At 38.2% G+C, this 23,233-nt stretch overlaps 1 protein-coding gene across 2 annotated transcripts in view; it reads left to right on the forward strand.

Annotated features, from left to right (window-relative positions):
• Positions 1-457: 457 nt before the first annotated feature.
• Positions 458-23,233, forward strand: part of ANGPT2 (angiopoietin 2) — a 46,530-nt gene continuing 23,754 nt past the window's right edge. The window contains exons 1-2 of one of the 2 annotated variants that reach the window (XM_040598269.1): positions 458-1,081; positions 23,077-23,232. In XM_040598269.1, the coding sequence (XP_040454203.1) occupies positions 797-1,081; positions 23,077-23,232 (441 nt within the window). In that variant the 5' untranslated portion in view covers positions 458-796. The remainder of the gene's footprint in view (positions 1,082-23,076; position 23,233) is intronic. The other variant, XM_040598270.1, reaches the window with a different exon arrangement.

Below are 23,233 nucleotides of genomic sequence, written 5' to 3' on the forward strand. Positions count from 1 at the left end.
TTAGCACCCCCTCGTTCTCTGCGGGGACGTGCCCAAGCCTGCTTTTGTGCGCTCGGGCCAGTGCCCTTCTCTGGGGCCGCACAATGCGTTAGGCACAAACGGAATGACATCGTGGTGCGGTACATTTTAAATAAATAAATCCTTTAAGACGAACAAACAAGCCCTGGAACTCCCCCCGCCACCCCCCCCTTTTTTTTTTTTTCTTTCTTTCTTTCTTTTTGGACAACGTGTAAAAATGACTACCACCGCCAGCAATTTACAAGCATGGTTGGAGGCCATCGGAACCGATTGCTCTGTCTAGGAAGGTCTTAATGAGCACCGTGCTGCAGGCCCTCGCGGGGGTCCCGCCGCCGCTGGCTCCTCCCTGGGGTTCCCCCCCGCCCCGCAGGAAGGCGCTGGCCGGGCCGGAGGGCGGGCCGGCCCCGCTCCACATGCTGCCGGCGCTGGTCGCCTTCGCTATAAGGGGGGGGGGAGGCGATCGATTCGGGCGGCCGGGCCGCGTCTCTTGGCAGGGGCGAGGCGGGGGAGGAAGCCTGGCGGCTGGTGGGCCCGGCGGGGCCGGATCCCCCGGCTGCGAGGGGACTGCTGGTGCTTTCCGCGGCTGACAGCTGAGGGCACGGCGCGGGGGAGAGCACGGCACGTTTCCAGCTTGCGGCTGGGACAGTGAGAGAGCCCAGCCCTCGTCCTGACGGCACATGGCAGCAGAGCGCCGGGGTTCGGCGCAGGTTAACTAGGTCTGGGCTCTCCTAGCGCAGTCCGGCACTCCAGGCTTGCCGCCTTACCGCAGGAATTAAAAATGCAGCTGACTGTTGGCTTCTTTTTGGGCTGCAGTATCTTCTTAGCTTCGGGATACGACTCCTTTAGCAAGAGCATGGAGACGATAGGCAAGAAGCAGTACCAGGTCCAGCACGGGTCCTGCAGCTACACCTTCCTCCTGCCCGAGGCAGACAACTGCCGCTCCTCGGCGTCCTACGTGTCCAACGCGGTGCAAAGGGATGCACCTCTAGACTACGATGATTCTGTTCAGAGACTGCAACTGCTTGAAAACATCATGGAAAACAACACTCAGTGGCTAATGAAGGTAGGATAATACCATTTCTGTTCTAAAAGTCTTGCTTACAACATCCTGTTATCTGTTTCATTGTGGTTGTTTTGTTTGTTTGGGTTTATTTTCTCCTTCTAAGTTCACAAAATGCATTAGCTGAACCAAATTTCTGCGTTACCTTTCAATCACAGAGTTGTTTTGAAGTCTAACCGTAACTCTACTGACTAGAACAGACAACTGCACTGTCCTGCAGGGCTCGTGCTTTAAAGTTTGTCACCACATCTGAGTTGCTTGGACAAACAATAATTCCATGTGCAGGCAGACTGCCAGCGTGCCTGACATTTTTGACATGAAAGACTCAGCTACTAATTCAGAATTCACTGACAAGGGCTATTTTATCTCTGTTCAAAGAATATAGAATGTACCTTGTCCAAGGCATGTTTGAAAAATGTTATTTGAAACATGATTTCAAAACTTTCGTGCAAAAAATTATCATATTAAGCTCTGCTGATCAAGAACTGTAATTCTGAGCAAAGACTGGGAGTCTGACTTGCAGCAAAATTAGCCTAGTGAGGTGATAGAATTTCAAGAAAGTTCATTAGCGGATGTCCTTTGCATCCTGTAACATTTCCACTCAAATATACAATATTCAAAGGGAAAACTATTCTGGAAAAGGTGCTGCAGATGCCACATAGCTTCCTTTAATGCAACTCCATTGCAATAAAAGGAAAATGACATGTTTATTGCCAAAGTGGCAACATTCGTAAAATTATACCTGAAGCAGAAGAAAAAAATGCAAACTGGGTACATTCTTAGTATTACCGGAGAATAAACCTGATCATTGTTCCACATTTTCATAGAAACTCCTTTGATTCTAAATGCTATACAGTTCAATAGATTTTGAACAAACCTTTATTTGACTGGTACCTGAAAAAGTGTGATAGTTGCTTAGTAAATTTATGAGTCTTTATGTTTCATACCGAGATGCCTGTCTTCTAAGCAGTATTTTGAGGACTTAACTGAGCAGTTGACATAACATCTTCAAGTTAGTATTCCAGTGGTGTCATATGGGTTTAAAGAAGTACTTGTTGCAAATGGAGAGAATTTGCAGTTCGCTACAATGAATAGCTGCTTCTTACATGACTATAAAAAAATTTGCATTAGGGTTCACTTCTCTCATCAGTCACAAAGTTACAGAACTAGCATGATACACCTAAAGGTATCTGCTGGCAGGTTTGTGTGTGTAAGAAACAAGTCACACTTCAAAGCAGAAAGCAGTGTTTTCATCTACCTGAAAATGGACCTTGAAGCTTAAATCCAAAATGCATGCACTTGAAGGGTGCAGCACGGGCCTCTAAATCTGTCTTTCTGGTGTTTAGGGTGCTCAGTTTAGACATCCAAGAAATGTCAGTAGCTTTTGGGTTTTTAATCTCATAGGCAAACATACTTGCCTCTACATACTTACCTTTCTACTTACTAATTTACAATGCTCACTATTGTAATGTTAAGACCAGCATGAACAGATGTGCAGTGCAGGATGAAAAACACACAAAGTAAACCAGTCTAATCTACCCAACTGCTAAGTAATTTCCTAACACAAATAGTAAAATCACACACAAGACTCCAGTGCTAAATGCCACTTAAGTAGGCAAACACAGTAACAGAAGTGGCATCAGGTAAACAGAAACCAGTAAACAAATTCCAGCATCCTTATTTAGTAAAAACTGTGCTTTTTCCTGTCAGTCCCTGGGAAATCAGTTACAAGAGGAATGGGATAAGTATATCTAAGCCATTCTTTGGGGAAGAAAAGGCAGATCATGTTTTACAAGACACAGAAATGTTTCTTTTATTTGAGCAAATATTTCCAGATAAGATGCTTTAGAATAGCCTGATTTCCCCTCACCCCCAAGCTGTTCCACAGCTAAACATCCTGTAAAATAACTGCTGTTTGTCTTTTTCACTTTTTTAACACCTGCTCTTTATGTCATCTGTTGTGTTCACAAAGAGATTCCAACAAAAGTAGCTTTTCCTCAGATTTGCTTTGCTAGAGACACCTGGTCTGCAAGTGAAGATGAAAACAAACAATAACCTGTAAAGTTGCTTACAGAGTTTACTTGCTGGTTTTTTTTAAGGTCACATACCCATTTCTAGGTTCACATTTCAGCTTACCAAAATATAATGCTAGATTAGTCAAGGCAGGGGAAAAAAAAATGTTCACTTAGTTTTTATACCATATTGAAGGTGTAATAGAAGATTGATTTTAAAAATAACCTGACATTAACATCTCAGCAACTGCACAAAAAACTGCTTTAGGTCTTGCTTTTTTGTAAAAAGTTATTTTTGCTTATTTAAGAGGCAGTACCTGTTTTGTTTTGAAGTTGTGTAAAAAAAAAAAAAATCACAAATTTTTGGTGTGAAACGTTGTTCCTGAAGTACTGCACATCCCAAAACATTTTTACACTCCTCCCCCCTCCTGCCTTTAATCCATCAACTAAAGGAAACATTCTGTTTCTGAATGAACACCAGGCTGTATGAATGGAACAGCATGGGAAGTGCGCGCTTCATCTGGCTAATGGACAAACACAATGGGAAGAAAATGAGTTACGTAGGTCCATGTTCTTTTCTGATCTGCTCCTACGTGGAGAGCAGAAGACTTTATTCCTGCAATTGCTACAAATTGGTGCTTCATGAAAACACATTTTTTTGTGGTCTGCACTGTATTAGTGCCTTATGCCACCACTGTACGTACCATACATAAAACTGGAGAGCATCTTTTCAAAAGTAGATTAGGTGTCCAGATGACATACTAGAACAAACAGCTATTCCACCTAATCCAGTGTTTAGCAGTAAGCCGGTAAGCAATGCTGTAGAGCAAAGGCCAAAACTCTAGATCAGCTGTGCAGCAATATACCTGAAATGGACTTTCTTCCTTGACTTTCCCTACCTTGGGGTCAGTTTGTATATTGAAATGTAGGATTTTTTCTAATAGGTGTGTGAGCAGGGAGAGCCTGCAGGGAGAAACCTCTCAATAACAAGATCCTAAATTAATTTGAGAGGATAGCAGATTGGTATACAGCTGAGATACAAGACTGGAAATTTTAAATGTAGACATACGTGTTGCCCATTATACTTTGGATTTTTTAAAATATAAAACCAACATAACATTTTCAGATATTCTTAGAAGACAGGCAGTTCCCTTAAGTCCCACAATTAAATCTCTATCTGAATAAATGGCAATGTTACCATTTGGGTCATGGCACTTCTACTCATGGAACGGAATTTTTTCAGGTATTAAGACATTGAAATAACTGAATGCTGACTTGAATTTACTTCTTAGTACAGAAACTAGATCCTATGACATAGGAGGTATGACTCTGTCCAAAGCAATACTGTAAAAGAAACAGGTCATATTTTCTTAGTCTTCCCTGTTATAAACAGCTGAAAACCACGTATGATCAAATTGATTGTAGCATATGGAACACAGATAATTTATTTGTAGTCTGTCAGCAGATCAGAAGACTGGAAAACAAAAACCTGTGGCAGGAATCAATATTTAAACTTAAGACGAGAACTTCATGCTGAACTACCCAGCAGACTAGGAGGGGGACACTTTGCTGACAGAGATGCAGTATCTTTGGGTACTCTGAACTGAGATTTCTTTTTCCTTGTTGTGATATCCTGGAAGTTAAAAACCCTTGTCACTTGTAACTTTGTCATTTCTTCTTCCCTAAGCACCACAAAATCAGATGAATGCTTGCAACTTTTGATAAGTAATTACCAATGAAATGTTATAATTGTTGTCATGCTGAACTTCCTATCTCAAATATGAAAAGATACTCTGACATGCCATCATCCAAAAACATCTGCACACAATGGACAAGGACAAATACCTTGTGTAGTGTTAGATTTTGAAGTAGAAGTACGCAAGCGATGATTCTGACTCTGAATCAAGAGCTACATTCCTTTCTTAAGTAATGCATCTGTTTTTACTTATTGTGGAAAGTGCTTGTTTCTGTCTATCAGCTATGTATTTGCTAAGCAAAAAAGTAGTGGCAGGACCCAGAAGAAAATACTTTTTTTACTTTCAGATTAGGATGTGTCACCAGATAAAGTTTCCGTGCTACTTAAATGATATGACTATGCTGTTTATTGTTATATCTCCTGTAGGTAAATTTCTGTGAAAGCATTTGAAATGACATTTTTGCACATGTTTAAAAACTATGTTGTAAAGATTATTTTCTGCATCATTCCACAAATAGCAAATTGGTGATACAGGTATGAAATTGTACCAAGTTGACAAAGACAATTAGAGATTTTCTTGTACAGAACTACAAGAAAAAAACAAAGTTGAGGGCTCACCATGTCCAAGATGTTATCAGTAAAAACTGTGATAAACAGAGGCTTGTTTTACTGAACGAATCTCTTGCTAGCATTCAAGATATATTTTCATGTGCTTTGTTTGTTACTAGTGTGATCATAAACTTATCATCTTTGACTGGTCCAAACAGCAAATTGGGAGACTTAATCCACTAATTATTACCATCAAGTATGTTATTTTTCTTCTTTTTTTCTCTTTCTTGCCTGAATTAACAGTTGCCAGTCCTTTTTGTTTTACATACCCAATTAACAGCATAACCTTTAGAATTTCTTTGAAACTTTTACAGAGAGACTGAGGTTCAGAGTGATCTTTCTTTTACAGACAATTATCTTGTTATTGCTCCTTTTCTGTTGTTAATTATGAATAAATTCAATAATGAGCATCTCCCCATAATTTACCAAGGGAAACAGCTGACATAGTGAGCTTGTTTCTCGTGATTGGGAACCAAGCAATCGTGCATGTTTTGCCTAGACAGAATTTTGGCTAGAAGACAAAGATACCCATTTCTAATCTTCAAGATATGACATCTAGTATGTTCAGTGACTGTATTATACTGTCTTTTTTTATACTGCAGTATTTGTGTTTCTAAAAATACACAATATTTATATTAAAAATATAAAATTAATAAAATTGATTCATAATACTTCTTACAGTAAACTAAGGCAGCTTAGTAAACCACTATTTATTTAACAACTTTTTACATACTTTAATGCAAGAACCTGCTGTTGCATGTGTTGCTTCATGGGATTTTACATAGCTTCAGCTGAAAGCCAGGATGTGGGCAAAGTAAGACTGTCTTCCTCCACTATTGCCATTACTATAGAGGGCAGCCCACCATTACCAGTATTATAGGGCTAGACATGCAAAATGATGCCGACGGAGTAAGAAAACAGTGTGATATCTTAGATTAGGGTCTACAGAAGAGAGGTGCCACTCTTGGATCCTTCTCTGGAGCTTAGCAAACCCGAAGTTTCATCAGATGACTCTGTCCATCTTAATTATCTCCCTAGATTAAGTTCAGCCTGTCTCTTCAGCCTGGAAGAGAGAAATAGAGGAATGGAAAGCTTGGGAGAAATCCTCCTTCAATTGGCAGATGTGTCAGCATTGCTGAAGAAGGTGCAGAAGGTAGCATGCTACAGGGTCCTCATCCTGGCATGCTACTGGCATCCTGGCATGCTACTGAACCTTGTAAGCCTCAGAATCAAGAGACAATAGGTAGAAAGTAGAAATGTGGACTAGGCTGCAAATAAGATACAAATATATATACATAAGCCTATTTCCCACTTCCCACTTGTTAAAACAGCTTAGGTACAAAAGTCAAATGAGGACTGATGGCCTTTCCATGGAGTTTGTGTCCCCATTCCCATATTCTGACAGAATCACTGAAATACAGAATGGTTTGGGTTGGAAGGGACCTTCAAAGATCATCATGTCCAATCCCCCTGCCACTGGGATCCACTAGACAAGGTCAAAGCCCCATCTAACCTGGCCTTGAAAACTTCCAGTAACTGGGCATCCACAACTTCTCTAGGCAGCCTGTTCCAGTGTCTCACTCTTACAATAATAATAAAAAAAATTATTCCTGGAACAGAAGAGGCAAGTTTTACTTCAGAAAAAAAGGGTTCTGGCATCTAGTTAGCAATAAAATACTGATGGGAACCTTAAGGATGCCCGTACAGACTACAGAAGGGAAGATGGGATAAGATGGCTCTTGATTAAAATAGTATTTCATGTATTTAGTGGTATATGAAACAAGGATGTCACACAGAGAAAACATTTTGGTGGTCCAAATGCATCCTAGGAAATCTCTTACTGGTAATAACAGCTAAACCACTGAGGAAACAATTTGTGAGTGGACCACAAGTCTGCTGACATAAGTCCATAAGACCAATATAACCTTCAAGAAAAGGAGAGTTTCTATGGCACTGAATAAGAAGTTTCAGAAATAAGCACACACAATTCTATTTGCTGTTTTATTCTTTGAATTTCTCAGACTAGCCACATACAAATTACAGGTGAAAAAAAATAATAGGAGCATCAGATAATTTCATAGGGCAAAGCATCTGGGGGGAAAAAAAAAGGGATGGCACAGTAATTTAATACTTAGAAATGCCTTAGAGATATGGCACATTCCACAGTGTTGAGCCAAATAACCTCACACACAAACAAAAGGTTAAAAAGTGCTCTACAACTGGAAATATGTGATAATTTAATTTCCTTTAACAGACATATCTCTAGGAAATGGTACAGAGGAAAAAAGAATTGTAGTTATTCTTTACTGAGAATAAGTGAAATACTGTTTGGTGAACCTAAAGTGTATTCCAAGTAAACCAAGCTCAGAGGAAATGTTAAAGAATTCTTTAAGTTACAAAAGCCAGATCCATGTTTTGTATAAAAAAAAATCCCACACCTAAATAGTTCTGCAAACACTCACTGTGTCAGTTTTCAAGCTGCCTAGAAAAATACATTACTACTCCTTAAATTCCTTAAAAAAAGAAAAAAAAAAGCTTATTATGTTCCAAATAAGTACTGAAAATCCTTTTCATTTTTATCTGTTTGTGGAACAGGTTAACCCTAAAATTAAGATGTTGTTTACAAAGCTCAGCTAATGTATCCTGCAGTTTGTATGATATGGAGATATCTGTCTGTTCTCATTCCAAATTGCAGCACATTATGGCTTAGCCTGGACAGAAAGAGGGAAGCTGCAGGAATTTTTCTGCTGTCTTTATACTGCCCATATGAAGCTTTATCAGTTTATTTAATAATCTTCCAGGAGCTTACTAAGGTTGTAACAAGATTTTACTGCTAAAAAGAGAAGGCTGCTAGAATATGCAACCTTCTCTCTATTGGCCTTTTTCTCTTACTAAAAGTACGGATGGAAATCTGGTATTCTTCACAGAAGCTGTAAGGAGTGAAACATTTCCGTCTCCAGATGAGCAAATACTTCAGAATTCTTAGATGACAGCAACTTTCTTTCCAATTCAGCTGTCTCTGGAGATTCCTGTTAAACCCAAGCGGCATATAGTGTCCTAACTTTGCTCAAACTCCCTTTAATGCTGTAGGGAAAAAAACCCCACCTTTTCAGTTTTGTATTGGTATTCAGGTCTCAAGCATCATGATAGAGCTTAAGAAAAAAGGAAACTATATAGGGTTCCTTCACCCTCTGAGGAGCAACATACCAACTTTCTATCACTGATTTTGGTCAGGGATTAAAATCATGTTGTGGTAACAGCCGATTGTTTAACAGACTATGTTATTGAATAGCTAGCTATGACATCTTATCATTTAAGTTTCTGGGGAAAAAAACACCCTTGCTTGATACATGACATCATGTTTCTCAGTGTTAGGAACTGAAATTCTTTAAAACATATTCAATTTTTATACTCTGTAGTACCTTTTAATAATGTAATTACCAAGAAGTTGAAAATAGCTACGTGCATTGCAAAAGCTGTGCTAAAGCATACATGAGGACCAGAGTAACTCAGTATAAAGTCAAAACTAGCATAATTAGAGCATTCCGGTGTGCTGCAGCATAATCAATCGCACAACTGTCATCATTTGAGATACTTCAGAAGCAATGCTTTAGTATGCTTTTTGAATAAAGTGTTTGTCAAAAGCACATGAAAACACAGTAGGCAAATGTTTGATCTTTAGTTATTGCTCTGCATAACAGAACTTTCTGACCGGGAGAAAATCTAAAACTTCTCATCTTTGGAGAAAGAATGGTATCTGTTTAGAAATGGTAGGATCTTCTTCAAATCTCTAGTATCAAATTGACTGAGCAGTGTATTAAACCCCATCCAAACAACAGCCCGGCAGACCTGTTCATTCTCACGCCGCGAGCATTAAGAGTCATTCACCTCATGCACCCACGGTATCAGCTTCATCGCTATGCTTGCTTTTTAGTTTGGGCCTGCACCTGACGTGTCTGATCCTGGAAGGAAAAAGCCTTTTTGTTCCATTCTGTCAGGGTGTGGGAATGAGGAGACACCCAGCTCAGTGGAAAGGACATTTCCTGGGCAGTAGCTATAGCCCCTGCCCCACCGGCAGCTCCCCTGCATGTGATGTGACATCAGCGTGCTGGGGGCATGCTGTTCATCATATGACCTGATGTCTTACACTAGAGGTATTTGAGTAGGCTGAGAGATCTAATTTTGATAGCTGGTACCTAAAAATCATGTTAGTTTTGTCTTCCTCCACAGAACTGTAGACATCCTACTATGTTGCTTCATATACTTCCTTTAGGTCCCTTCCTTTGGACTACAACATTATGTTCTGTGCAACAATTTTCTTCTCCATTTTCCATTTGCTAGGTGTAAGCAACTGCGAGATACCAGTTCAAACCCCCAGTTTCAAAGTCAAAATATAAACCAGCCCCTTAAGGAGAAGGTGCCAATCAGTCAAGAAGCAGTCGCTTCATTTTTCCAGAGTATCATCTGTCAGCTGACAATCTCAGATGTGCAAAAAGTCAACATCCAAACATCAAAAAAGCTGCAGATCAGGACTGAAATATATGTAGCAATGGAAAACACGCTTGCCATAATTTCCTATCGCATTAACAAATATCCTGTCCATTCAGACAGTTCAATACTCAAGAAAATTCCCTAGTGAAGACTTAATGAAACAATTTCCATGTTTCTGCTTTTCTTTCCAGAAAGCTTTTCTATAAACAGGGTAATTCAGCTATTCAAAGGGAACACCAGCTTCCAGTTGCTTAATACAACTTTAAAAAGATGGATAACATAGGCAAAAGACTGCTTAAGTGAATGAGTAAACCCAGACGAAATCTTGTATTTTTCTGCTTCTAAGGAATCAACTTAAATAAAACTAAGCTTCCTTGCATGAGGTCTGAACTTTGAATATATTAACTATCCCTGTGTTTTCACTTATGTTAAACTTTTATGCTGATGCCAGGTTTTCTGTTAGATACAATGATTGCCTATAAAGTAATAGTAAATTAAAAAATCCTGTCGTAACTGCTACTGGAGCCTTACTGGGAATGTTTTCTGAAAACTACTCTTGACATGATGAAAGTTCAAGTAACTAGAAGGTAAACCCCAAGACTAATAACCTAACCCTTAGAAATAATATAAACTGCAACAAATATAAATAATCTGCTGAAATCTTACCACATGCAAGCAAGGATTCTGACAACTACAGTTTACCAGCTATGGAAGAAAGTTTAAATATAGTTAACAATACCCTGATTTTTTTCCCCTGACACATAAGTTTATTTGACTTGAATCTAGAGAAAACTTATCCATGTCTTGAGTTCAGCTTCTTTGTTATGGTAAACTTTATTAGTTTAAAAAGGCTCAGAGGACAGTATACAAAAACTTAGTTCTGCTCTTAAGCAAGTAGAAAAATTCCTACTGACTTCTTAGTGAAACTGAGATTTCATGTGATGTATCTAAAAACTCATTTGACTCAAAAGGTGAAACTTTTTTTTTTTTAATTATTTGAAGTTGATAATGGTGTAAACCAGTAAATCATACATGTGCTTTAAGGCTTACTTCCTGTGGACCACCTCTGACCAGTTGGGATGTTACTGGACTAGAAAAAGAGAGTGATAATTTTAGTGACATGGAGATACACATTTTCCTTTGCTTGTCCCTCTCAAGTTCATGTGGGAGTAACATTTCCCAAGAGTCTCATCCAGTCAAGTCTATCACACTCACCATTTTCCTCAGTGAAGTTTCCTTTCAATTTCACAATGTTTTTTAACCTTCAAGCCAACTAGTCAATTCCTTCCCTCAGCTGCTTTTAAGATCATATTTCCAGCCCCTTTTTTTCCATTACCTTTATGAATTCCTATCCCTGCCATATCAATTTTTAAAATTCTGCTCACACAGATTCAATTCCTTTTTTCTTTTTTTTATCCTTCTTTCCCTTTGCTAAGACCATTCAGCTTCCCAGCTGTCCAGTCTGAAATCCCTTTTCTGTGCATCCCTTGTCATTCAGGATCCTCAGCTCTGGATTCTCAGCTCAGTCCTCGTTAAATTTCTTAACCCTCACCTGCATGCATACTTTCCTGGGTATTAAGACAGATAGCTTCTGTGTCTGGCTAGCTGCATGCAGTATCAGTGTCACGGTACTTTGGTTAGTCATCTTCAGAGCAGAGTTTTGAATCCAAGGGAGTCTCTGGAAAGTGCATTTAAGTCTCCCTCTTCAGTGGCCCATCCCATCAGATCTTGACAGACAGGGACAGTTTCCTCATAAAACGTCTATCCTGTAGTGCATAGCTTTGGTTCTTAGCCGTTTTTGCTGAGAGTTCCGCCTCTTCTATTATAATCAACGCCAACAGCATCATTTGTTTCCAGAGGATCTGGCTCCAGTTTCTGGTCTTCATAGAAGGGCACTAACTAGCAGCTGCCAGGCTTCAGAGGCTTCCAGGAGCACTGACGAGCTCAGCTCAAGAGGTGACTTTCCATCACTGCCTGAGTGCTCAGTGGGGCACCAGAGACGAAGAGGAACTTCTGGAAGCAATGGATAGATAGACTTTGCTTCTTCATTCTGTGCCAACAAACTAAACTGCTTGCTTTTGAAGGGATAATCCTGGCTATTGAGGCAAAAAATGTATTTTTTCTAATCAGGATTACCTGATTTAAAATACTTTTTTTTGTCTGCATCACATGCTACATGTTGTTTCTGCAGTATGCTGTCTATACGTGCTGATCTTACTTCCAAATATTTGTGTTTGTCCACTCTTAACACAGTAGCTTCCTGTTATCTTTCAAGCATGGAATTCCTCAGAAGCTTTTGCTTTAAATACTCTTAACTGCTAATGGAACAGCAAAAGGAAATAAATAAATGGCATTTGACAAGAACGTATAAAGATGCTTGATTTTTTTAAACTAAGCAGAGGTGACCACCTGAGCTTCCCTTTCTCAGGGTAGCCCTTAGTGCTTTCTGTAATCAGTCAAGTCCATTTTGGTGTTGGGGTCCTGCTTCCTCTGCCCAGTGTTTCGGAAACCTCAGGGAAGCTCTCTGACAGGTCTGGTCTGGCAAGGGAGGAATTTTCAGTCCGGTGAAGATGTAGCAGCTCTTCAGACACACCACCTCCACTGTCCATCTAGCATATTAGCAACAGAAACAGAGGACAGAAAGATGCAGCGTGTCTTAAAAAAAAAGAACTACAGCACTTCAGAGGGGAAATCACCTCCCTCCCCCTGCAAATGTACAGGAAAATCAGTGCAGGTTCTTAGTAGAGAAACATAGTCCTTCGAAACTGAAATCGGCAGCTGACGTGTACTGTCTCAAAGTCTTGAGCATTCAGAAATTGGCAGGCCTTCAGCTCAAATGACTGGGTCTATCTTGGTAGCATCATCATTGAGGCTGCTTCTTCAAGAAAAGAAATCTTATAAAAGTTCCATAAACTATATTTAGAAACCACTATGTTGCAAAGTTTAAGAACTACTCAAAATGCTTTCAGTCTCCTTTATCTGTGAAGTTTTTTTAAAAAAAATCTAATGATTTTTCATGCTGAAAGATGCTCTGTGAGCACAGCTTTGAAACAGGAGACACCCAGTTTTATAGCTTACAAAAGGGACTAATTGTATTCCACAGCTTCCTAACTAGTTTGATCCTTGAACTCCGAATCATTCTTCCTTCTGGTTGGAAGTGGAATGCAAGATGACTGCTTCCCTAGAAAGCAATGCAGAGAATGAACTGTGAATGCCTAGCTCTTTTTCACTTTCCCAGTGACGTATTTTGAAAAGAGGAATTTGCTTCATATCTCCTCAAAAAATTGCAGTATGATTTGCTCCACTAAATCGTGAGCTGTTCGCTAAGATAGGCTGTTGTGTTGATAGAGAAATTCATAAAAAAATTCACTTGATATTGTAAGTTGAGGTAATAATAAATGGTTTTATATTGTGAAAAATCCGTGACATAAAAATTCGCTAAAAATGTCATAACGTTTGTAAGGCTACATAGCCAATGTCTTTCATGAAAAACATCGTAAGTACACCCACCAGCATACCTAATAGTAAGTTTATTTCAGCTGCCTATTGCTTAGTGGAATGGAAAAAATAGGCAAATGGGAAAGGATCACTTTAGATCTGGGATAGCAAGTGTTTATTCAGATGTGGGCTTTTTAGTGCAGAATCTCATTTTTACAGCAGTGCGGTGAAGTCCCAGTTTCCTGATGGTGGCATGGAAGTACAAAGTACAACTGAAAACATGTAGGCTTGTCTCCAAAAAGTTTGAATATTCAATTTGTGAAATTATAGCCCACTGCTACAACCTGGAATTTAAACACTAAATATTGATTGGCAGTATTTCTTATACCGTTAATAAATAAGGAATCGTAATTTTGAATATTGGTGGCTGGTTGCACAAAACAAGGAATATGTATAGTCATTTCAGTGAATGGTAGAAGCATCGTTGGCTTCTTGTCTTCCTGGCTTCAGTGCTACTGAACTTCGGCAAAATGCCATTCATGACTCACACTATTTATTTATTTATTCTTTATTTTTAGACTAATGGGAACTTTATGAATTCCTTCCCTGATTTCTAAGACAAATACCACTTAGCTGTGATCCTGAAAAACAGTGATTCAGAATCTTAGATTACTGCCTTAATGAATATCCTTAACTCTTAATGAGAACAGTTAATCACCAAATAGTTGATTTTAGTTCTGAAGATACTGTTGTTAAATTCTGATTGTAAATTATTTCTTCACCCGTACAAAAATTTACACTGTTAAAAGGTTTGCCAAGTTGACTAGTTTCTATTTAACAGTATTTTTTTTAATTTCAAGAATATTTTTCATTCGCAATTTTATTTACATCTCCTAAAAAAATGCACCATAAAACATATATGTATCATATATAGTATAATGAACATATGTCATCCTCCAAGTAACAAACTACGTGAAAATGCACACAGTTAGGAGAGCAATGTCACGTGTACAAAACAAGCTCAGGGTCTGGAACAGTGGGAGCTCAGCTCTAAGATTTCCTTCAGGACGGTTTCAGCTGTAAGTCTCTTCCATTTTCCTGTGCACTCTTCTGCTTTTTCTAGGTCATCACATTTTGATGGTAACTTTTGTAGTTGGTTCAAAACATATGGTAGAAAGTATTATCATGCTGTAATACCTTTTAGTATTAGGTACAAAATACTTCCAGTCAAGAAGAAAGAGTGAAAGTAATTCTTCATAAATACTTGCCCAGACAATGAGGGCATTTCATGCATTTAATTTCATGTTATATTAATGAAGTATTTGTTTTTTATTCAAGTAGATTACTTTCAGTGAAGGGGGGGGGAGTTTTTTCCTTCTATTAGAAAGTGTAAATTATAAAACTATAACAAACAGCTTCCTCTAAATGAGGTGTAATCAGACATGAAAATAAGTTGGTAAGCTTTCATTTAGTGCACAGGTGCCATTAACTGAATCATCTCCCGCATATAATTTACTTTAAAGTCTGTATTTACTATTTTAAGAGTTAGCATTTAAACCTTCAGCAATTTATTACACAATTTTAGCTTGAATATTTTCCAATAAATCACAGCTCACTTTCAGCTAGTTTTCATTTATGTTACTTTCACCTTGTGTTTGCTGACAGGAAAGTGAGATAAGAGAAAAATCTTAGCTGGAGGTCTGGACAGGCAGACATGCTCGATGGAGCATGTAAGAACCTAACAGCATAGAGACATCTCAAGCATTCCCATGTACATTCCCCAAAGATTTTTTCCTCTCCCTTGAGAAACAACACATAGTCCATCGGGACTTCCTGCCCCACGAAAAGGGGGAAAAAAAATAAAAGGCATCAGCAATATGTCTCTCCAGACATGATCACTTTTTTCTTCTGCAGTGTAGTAATTTTTTTTCCAGAAGTTGCAAGGTACTGAAATTGATAACTGACTTTCAGAAAACATAGAGAAATATTTTATTAAAAGCCGATTTAAAATAGCTTAACGTCTGATTGATAGAGATTGATGCAGTGCCCTTAAAAATGTGTTCCTTTAGGTCTGTCAAGATAAATGGATCTTGGAAGGGATAGTCATTTTTCCATTTTTATTCTAACCTTAGGCAGTAGCAACACTGATAGACTGTGAAAACAAGTATGAAAAATATTTTGAAGAGAATAAAACTGTCTGCAAAATTCAAATTTTTAGTGTTTTGTCTTCATAACACCAGTATGTTGCAGTGATGTGGAAATACAAATACAAGCATACATGGAGCACCTAGCAATACGGTACTCCATTCATTACATATATGCACATTAAGCAGCATGTGTGGCATATATAGATAGGTAGGTAAAATAGTTTATATTGCCTATATGAAGTGCTGTGATGAAATCGTGACAGTGTTTTCTTCTTTTTATAAAGCTTACATTACATTTCACTGTTATCCATGTTCAGTAGGATCCAACAAAAGTTCCCAATAAACCCTTCCTAGTGTTCAGAGAATTTACACTACAAATAAACAATTTACATATTTAGTGTTTTAATTGAAAGTGAAGTCTTCTAAAATACTCTGATAAAACTGTACTTTCTGTCTTTCTGTACAAAAATATATCTGTGAATCAGAAAGTTAAGGATTATGTGGCATATATCTATGACTTCCTACAGTGAGACAGTTGCACATTGGGATGGATTTTGAAAAAAAATGTTTCAAATTATGGGCTAAATTCTACTTCAGACAACTCATGAAGAAAACAGACATGGCCACAATCCAAAGAACACTGCCACGTCTGAAACAAGGGTAAAGGCAGCCAAGACCAAGCACTACTGGCTTAAAGATAACTCAGGGAGTATGCGAAGTAGGAAGGTCTCATCTGTACTCTGGAAAAGCATTCAGAAAAAGAACTGATGAGACTCATCAGCGAATTTCTTACTTTGCCCTGTCACTAGAACAAAGCAAAATGGATTACGGATGCTTAAGTTCATTTTCCATCTTGCTCACTTTTCTGTATAAAATAAACACCTTGGGGAACAAAATGTCAGGGTGATGGCCACAGGTGCTGAAAGGGCTGATTAAATTCATTTTAAATTCACAAAGATAGGTTTTGAATAAAGCACAAGACATTTTTAGTAGGGATGCAAGAACAGTAATTCAGAAAGCTTTTGACAGCTCAATATGTCAAACACTGTAGCTTCAATGCATATTTAAAAAATGCCTAGCTGTAAATGTTGTATTTTCTGTTGCTAGGTTTTCTACTGTATCTACTCCACTTTCAGAAATTCAAAACAAAAAATAGTGGAAGAGCACTACAGGCATGTCAATATCCCTGCAATTTTCACCGTATCTATATTAGATGACTAAGCATGCAATATGTGTTGTAATACCACCTGTTCAATATTTCTGCAAGTTCTTTTGAACTATTTTGTAAATTAACTACTAAGCACAGTCAAGGTCTGAATAGAAATAGCTGTTTCTCATGGGGACCTTATGCATATTCTTTGGTTTTCCCCCTTGAAAATAGTTTTAGTTAAATCATTCCCTATTTATCAGCCTGCTGCTGCCAAGAATATGAAGGATCTGTAACTTCAAATTAATGGCAGGAAAACAATCACTTGTCACTGCAATCAGGAAGCTAATGACCCTCATATGCACAGATATCTTTAGGAGAACATTAGGCAAAGTCTGTATTTAAAACTTTAGCATATAATTTTAAGTCATGTTACTTCTTAAAATAACTTTTCTATGCTATCAGCAGCCACCAGTTATCTTAGTAAGTTTTGACATCTAGAAGAGATCCACAATCCTCAAACTTAACAAGAAATTGTCCCTTGTTTTATTTTAGGTTAGTGCCTTCAGGTTTGGTCAATAGTCCAACAACAGAGAGCTGGTGCAAGGGCAGCAGCAGGAAGATGTGGCTGGGGCATGGAGGCGCATGACCTCTCCATTTGGCTAGCAGTCAGCTGTTAGATGGAATGACCAACCCAAATGCAGCTGAGCTTCATACAGTATATCACATAGCAGTTGCTGAGTCCATGGGGCTAGTGACATTTTTCATGCAATGAATCTGCTGATCTAAATACAGGGCTATAGAGATACGACTGCAGATAAACTTTGACCTCCTTGCTATTTCTCCTAGCAGGTACAGTTTTAGAATGGATGCTTTATTGTAAGAATAAAGATTATCTTCAGATTTCAGTAGACAAGTTGTAAGAAAGCCTAAAGAGAGTGATTTTGGGATTTTCTCAAACTTATAGATGAATTCCCTGAAACTGGTAAATTGCTTAGTCTAGGAATCCGTATTTGATTCAAGGAAAAAGATCCTGATAGAGTTTGATGATCTTAGGGGTGAATACAAAGGATCGTGCGTACTCCAGCCATCTACCTACTTCTTCTAGGGGACACAGCACTACGTAGAAACTCACAATTAACATTAGCTCTCTCTGAAAATTAACATTCCAGTTTTACAGTTGACAGAATCAGATTATAAACATAAAGAAAATCACCAAACTTTACTTGGAAGGACTGCTCCAATAACTGACAAATTCTGTAAAATGAAACTAGCAGCCAGTACTATTTGTAGTATTTATATGGGGTAGCATTTGGCAAAGAAGGGATGTATGTATTCATATAGCTGTAAGTGCTGCCAGGAACATGACCGTTCAATTTGTATAGACTAACCATTTGGCAGCAAAGAATAAAAGCAAGACCTCATTTATAACTTTAAATGAGAAAATGGTTAAGGTGTTAAGTTGAAGTGTCTACAAAATGCACAACTAAGTTACTGATACTTTGGAAAATTGTTGTGTCCATAGTACAGAACTATACAATAGCAATCAGGAAGGCTCTTCGTTTAAGTAAGTATTGGCAGCCCTTCAAAAAGGATTAATACTATTATCTGCCAATGGTTAGAAAACAAATTTCTTTTAACAAATACTTTACATGTTGACTTTTATTTCTTGCCAGTTTTAAGCTTGCTTAAAAAAAAGACAATCTTGGCTATAAAAGCAATGTTTTAGAATGTGCTCCAATATGATTGATCTGTCCTCATTCTTTTGGCAACTTAAAGCACTTTCATCAGATTTTATTATTTTACATGATTTTAAGTAATAAAGCATGACAGCCCTAAACTGATGACCTTAGAGAATTTTGTCTCTAAAAATGCATCACCATATTACAAACCTTAATTGTAATTTTTTTAATTTTCCCAGCTGTTTTTGCAGTTTAAGTGTACTTTAAAAGACATGCTTCTTCCCGTCTGTGCTTTCATTTTTATATTTACTTTCTTCAGGAATATATGCCAGGCAAAGTCTTACACAAAAAATAGAACATGTCATGATAAAATCCCACGAAGAATCACTGACATGCTATCAATTATTTCTTTTTTCAAATCTGAACGTATTAATACCTCTTTCCCTCTCCCCTGCGATTTTCTTCAGATTGATTGGCTGACTCCTCAAAAGCAGAATTTCTGAAAGAAAATGCATCACTAATAGTCAGCTATCAGGTTTTGACAAGTACTTTGTCCAAAATAACCATCATGTAATCAAGGTTAATGTTTATCAACACAAGTCTTATATGCCAGCTATTAATTGATTTTCAAAAAAGAGATTAAAAATTATCTTCCCATAACTAGGCATGTGGCAAAGGAGAAATGGTGGCAAATAATCCCTGCTGGACCTTCCGCTTTTGAACAAAGTGCTGGAGAAGATAGACATATTGCTTAAACTGCCAAGCTTCTGAACTCATGGGCGGGGACTGAAGTATTTCATTCCTGTGCCCTTCCCTCTTGTAAATGATGCAAGCTATTCTCCCCTCTTCAGAAATTCTGAGTGTGCTACTGCTTATAAAGGAAGGAGGCTCCTTGGCAGGAACCGATGAATAGTTCGCTACAAAGCGTGCCACAAAGAACGGCAGTCCTGCGAAATGGCTGCTGATCCTCAGTGTTGTCGATGAAGCTCAGCCTTGGCTGCCTTAACTGGAGCCTGTATCGAAATCAAGTTCTTCCACCTCCCTCTCGGGGAGACCCACGGGCCTTGCTTTCTCAAAGTATGTAAGGGGAATACGTTCTGCTCTTGCTAAGCTTAGTGGGAGACGATAGGCGTTTTGGATTGAAAGTAATTATTTTTTTTAAGAAAGTAAACACCTGCCACTAGGGTGGGGTGCGGGGTGGGGGGAGGAAAAAAAGTAGTTGTAAAAAGGCCTACTTTCTATGGTTTTGCATTGTATGATATATAAGCAAAGCGGGATGAGTGTGTATCTTGGTTCAGGTCAGGAAAAAGGATTTCATGACGTGTACACGCAGAGAATGCACAAAAGTGGGAGAGGATTAGTGAATACTAAGGAAGGAACAGAAGGGGTTTATGTAATCATGCTTTGTAGGATTTTTAGGGAACAAAAAAACCCACAAGAAGCTCCAAAGCCACTTAATAGGTCAGTATAATTTTGATGCTTCGTGTTGCTCTAAATTAGAATAAATGAGCCAGGTTATGAAACTGGCTTTTGATCTTAAAATAAATCCCTTTTCATGTTCATATCATGCTTTCAAGGAAGAACAAATACCATATTCCCTAAGTTACTTATTTAATATTTTTAAGTTGAAAAACAGATGTGAAGACAAACTGTTAAACCAGAGTCAAGAGAATATTTCAATAATTTAGAATACATCACATAAATGAGATTATTGGAAAGAGGTTAGATACTTGGAGATAGGCTTACATTTACAGCTATTCAAATAAGAAAAATTACGAAAATGCAGGTCTGTGTGTCCAAACAAAACTGCTTTCTAAGGTTGCAAGCACAGTGACAAGGGGTATAAAAATCTGGCAACCAGAACCACCAGATGCCTTAAGCTGTAATCACAGGTTTTGCGTACCGTAATCAGAGCAGCCTTAACAGCTCTGTGTTTTAACTGAGCAATTGCCTAAGCCTACTGTAAAATGTTTACCTTACCTTTAAGCCCAGAATTAACTAATTTTCTAGTAGTGTGTTTTGGAATAACCCAGTGATAACATTCTCAAAGAAATCATGCAGTTCTTTGATCTTACTTGCAGAGATGACCTTGCTGAGATTCTCATTCTGATCTCTGTCTAGTGAACAAGGAACCAACCTTGAAGAATGAGGGTTTTATATCCACAGTTATTTTATGAAAGTTCAAAGTTCTTGACGAATCTTTCTTTGTTCATCTATTTATTGCCTTCTTTCTTTCATTTGTGGGCCTTTTTTTCTGAATTCAAGAAGACGCAATATTTTCCATGCTTTCTTACATGGTACCTGTCTGATACCTGAGATGTCACACTTATTTTATTTTTGTATATGTCCTTCCCCCCCACAATGTCCCTTCGAAATGCAGATACACACTGAGTCCACCAGGCGAGGCCATATCCTTGGTCTTTATAAAGGTATTACCATGCTTGACTGTGATACTGAGGCAAAATGCTTTCTGAAGATCTCCATTTTCTTTTAACAGAGGTGCATTTCAGCAAAGGTCTTTTCCAGGTTGTCTATAATGATGTTCAGTTCTCCAGTTTCAGTAGCTAAAGTTAATTTGGACTCAAATTGTTTAATCCCCAGATGCAGATGTTTTCAGAGGGACACATTTTAATTGCTGTTCTCAGCCTTCATGGAGCAGCATCTAACTTTAGTGAAAAATTACTTATTTTTGTCTATATACAAGCCTTCAGAATTTTGCACATCTCCTTGGACCATGGTGTACTAAATACCATCTTGCACTGCTTTTTAGATTAGATTATCACTATACTCCAACATCTCATATCCTGATCATCAAAGACACAATTAAAAGCCACTGATCTTAGGTCAGCAGAAAAGAAGAAGCTGACCTAAAAGATGTCACCAAAGTTTTAAAAAAATTCCAACATGTTTGGTCGAAGTAGATTTATCTATGTGTGAGGAAGCTTTTGAAAGTGAGAAAAATCCAGAAGCAAAAGGTATCACTTGAGAACTGATCCTGTGAATAGGGAACAAACCTGCCACGGTGTGATGGCGATCAAAGATACCCATGTTAAATTATCATGCCAAAACCCAGCTGATTGTATGTTTACTTTTAGTATTCAAAAAGGTTATTAGGCAGAGAGCATGGCAAGGCTGTCTAAAGGCTACTGTTAAATCCTTGTGGTACATCTGAGAAGTAAGTACACTTATGCAGCGGTATAGTAGATAGTCAAAGCTCGTGCCAGACTGCGATCTCTGTTGTGCTTTGCAGTTCACCAGCTGCATGGGGAGAATGGAATGAACAAACAAATACTGCTTTGAAAGTTTGGTCACGCTGGACAAAAAGAAGTGATGCTTGCCTCAAACTAAGGATATACTTCCAGTTTTAAAGGTTCTAACTTCCTAATACATCCTGTTTTCTTCGCTTACCACTGTAAAAAAACAACTGTGAAATCAGAAAGAAAAAAAAAATCCAGTCCTTGCCTAAGTAATATTTAAGGGGGAGACATTCCAAGCTGGTAGATCTGCTGCTTGATCTTTAGCTGTTCAGAAGTGGAATGGCTCTATCTGAACAGTGGTTTGATGAGAGTAGGCTGCTTTTTCCTCACTGATACAGAAAGGAGCCATACAATAATGTTCAAAGCTCCTCCTCACTCCAAGCCATTATTCATATCAAGATAGCATTAGCAAAATAATACTTTTTTTTTTTTAAAAGAAAAAAGATAGCAACTGTTTGACCATTTTCCATAGATCAGGAATTGGTGACGTTTTATAATTTGTGCCCAATGACACTAGCTATTTGTTACTAGCTAGTATCCTTTTTGTAGGTACAGCATGAAGATCAGAAATGATAATTGTTCTTTTGCTACAACAATGTTGGAGTGAAGTAGAATGATAATTGTTCTTTTGCTACAACAATGTTGGAGTGAAGTAGAAGTTTGAGTCTAGAAATTTCTCCAGTCAATGAAAAAAAAAAAAAGAAATCCAAGTGGCCTGGATTTTTAAGAGTTCAAACATGAGCAGTGACTCATGAAAGAAATATGAAATATTTGCAGAGTTATTGAGAAAATGATATTAAAGGAGCATGGAGAAGAGTCAGACTACTTTTGGATAATCTAGACACATGGAAAGACAGACTTCATGGAAGGTTACTTGAATTTTCTCCATGCTACTTATCTTCCCCTTGCTTTCCTTGAAAGCAGTGTACTCTTATAAAATGACTAACAAAAAAAGCCTTATTAAACACAGAAATTACTTCAGAATCAAGTATTTAAAAGTTTTTGCATTCCTAAATATTAAGCATTTGAAGTATTTATAAGTTTTCTTACTGTTTCATGTCTTTATTTGAAATTCTCTGTGATAAAAATGCGCATATGACAGTGTAAAATGGCATCTGACCTCATCTCTGACTTCTAGATGACTAAAATCCTAAAGTTTTGTCTTCTAAAAAATTCCCATCACTGCCAAAGCTGGTGAAGCTCCTCTGATGGTTACAGTACTGAGAGCACTAAGGCAGGAAAGCTTCCAAACGCTTGCAAGCATTCTTGCCACGGTGCCTTCTACCTACCTCCTGCAAATCTGTGTTTGTGCCTCAGAAAATGCATGGCCACACATTCCTTATCGTATTTGGCCTTCCTTTCACAGAGCTTAACATTGGGAAACCTCACTTAAATGCATAACAGACAAGGAACAAATTTGTTTAGCAAGGCAGCCAGCAGGCTTGCTGTACTACCACCCCCCCCCCACCCCCCCCCCATTTAAAGAATGCAACTATCTTCTCTTTCCTTTCCCATGTAGCTTGAGAATTACATCCAAGACAGTATGAAGAAAGAAATGGTAGAGATCCAGCAAACTGCAGTGCAGAACCAGACTGCAGTAATGATTGAAATAGGCACAAACTTACTAAATCAAACAGCTGAACAGACCCGCAAATTAACAGATGTTGAAGCACAAG

The sequence above is a fragment of the Falco naumanni genome, chromosome 6 (genome assembly GCF_017639655.2).
Source record: "Falco naumanni isolate bFalNau1 chromosome 6, bFalNau1.pat, whole genome shotgun sequence".
In the NCBI taxonomy this organism is placed as follows: Eukaryota; Metazoa; Chordata; class Aves; order Falconiformes; family Falconidae; genus Falco; species Falco naumanni.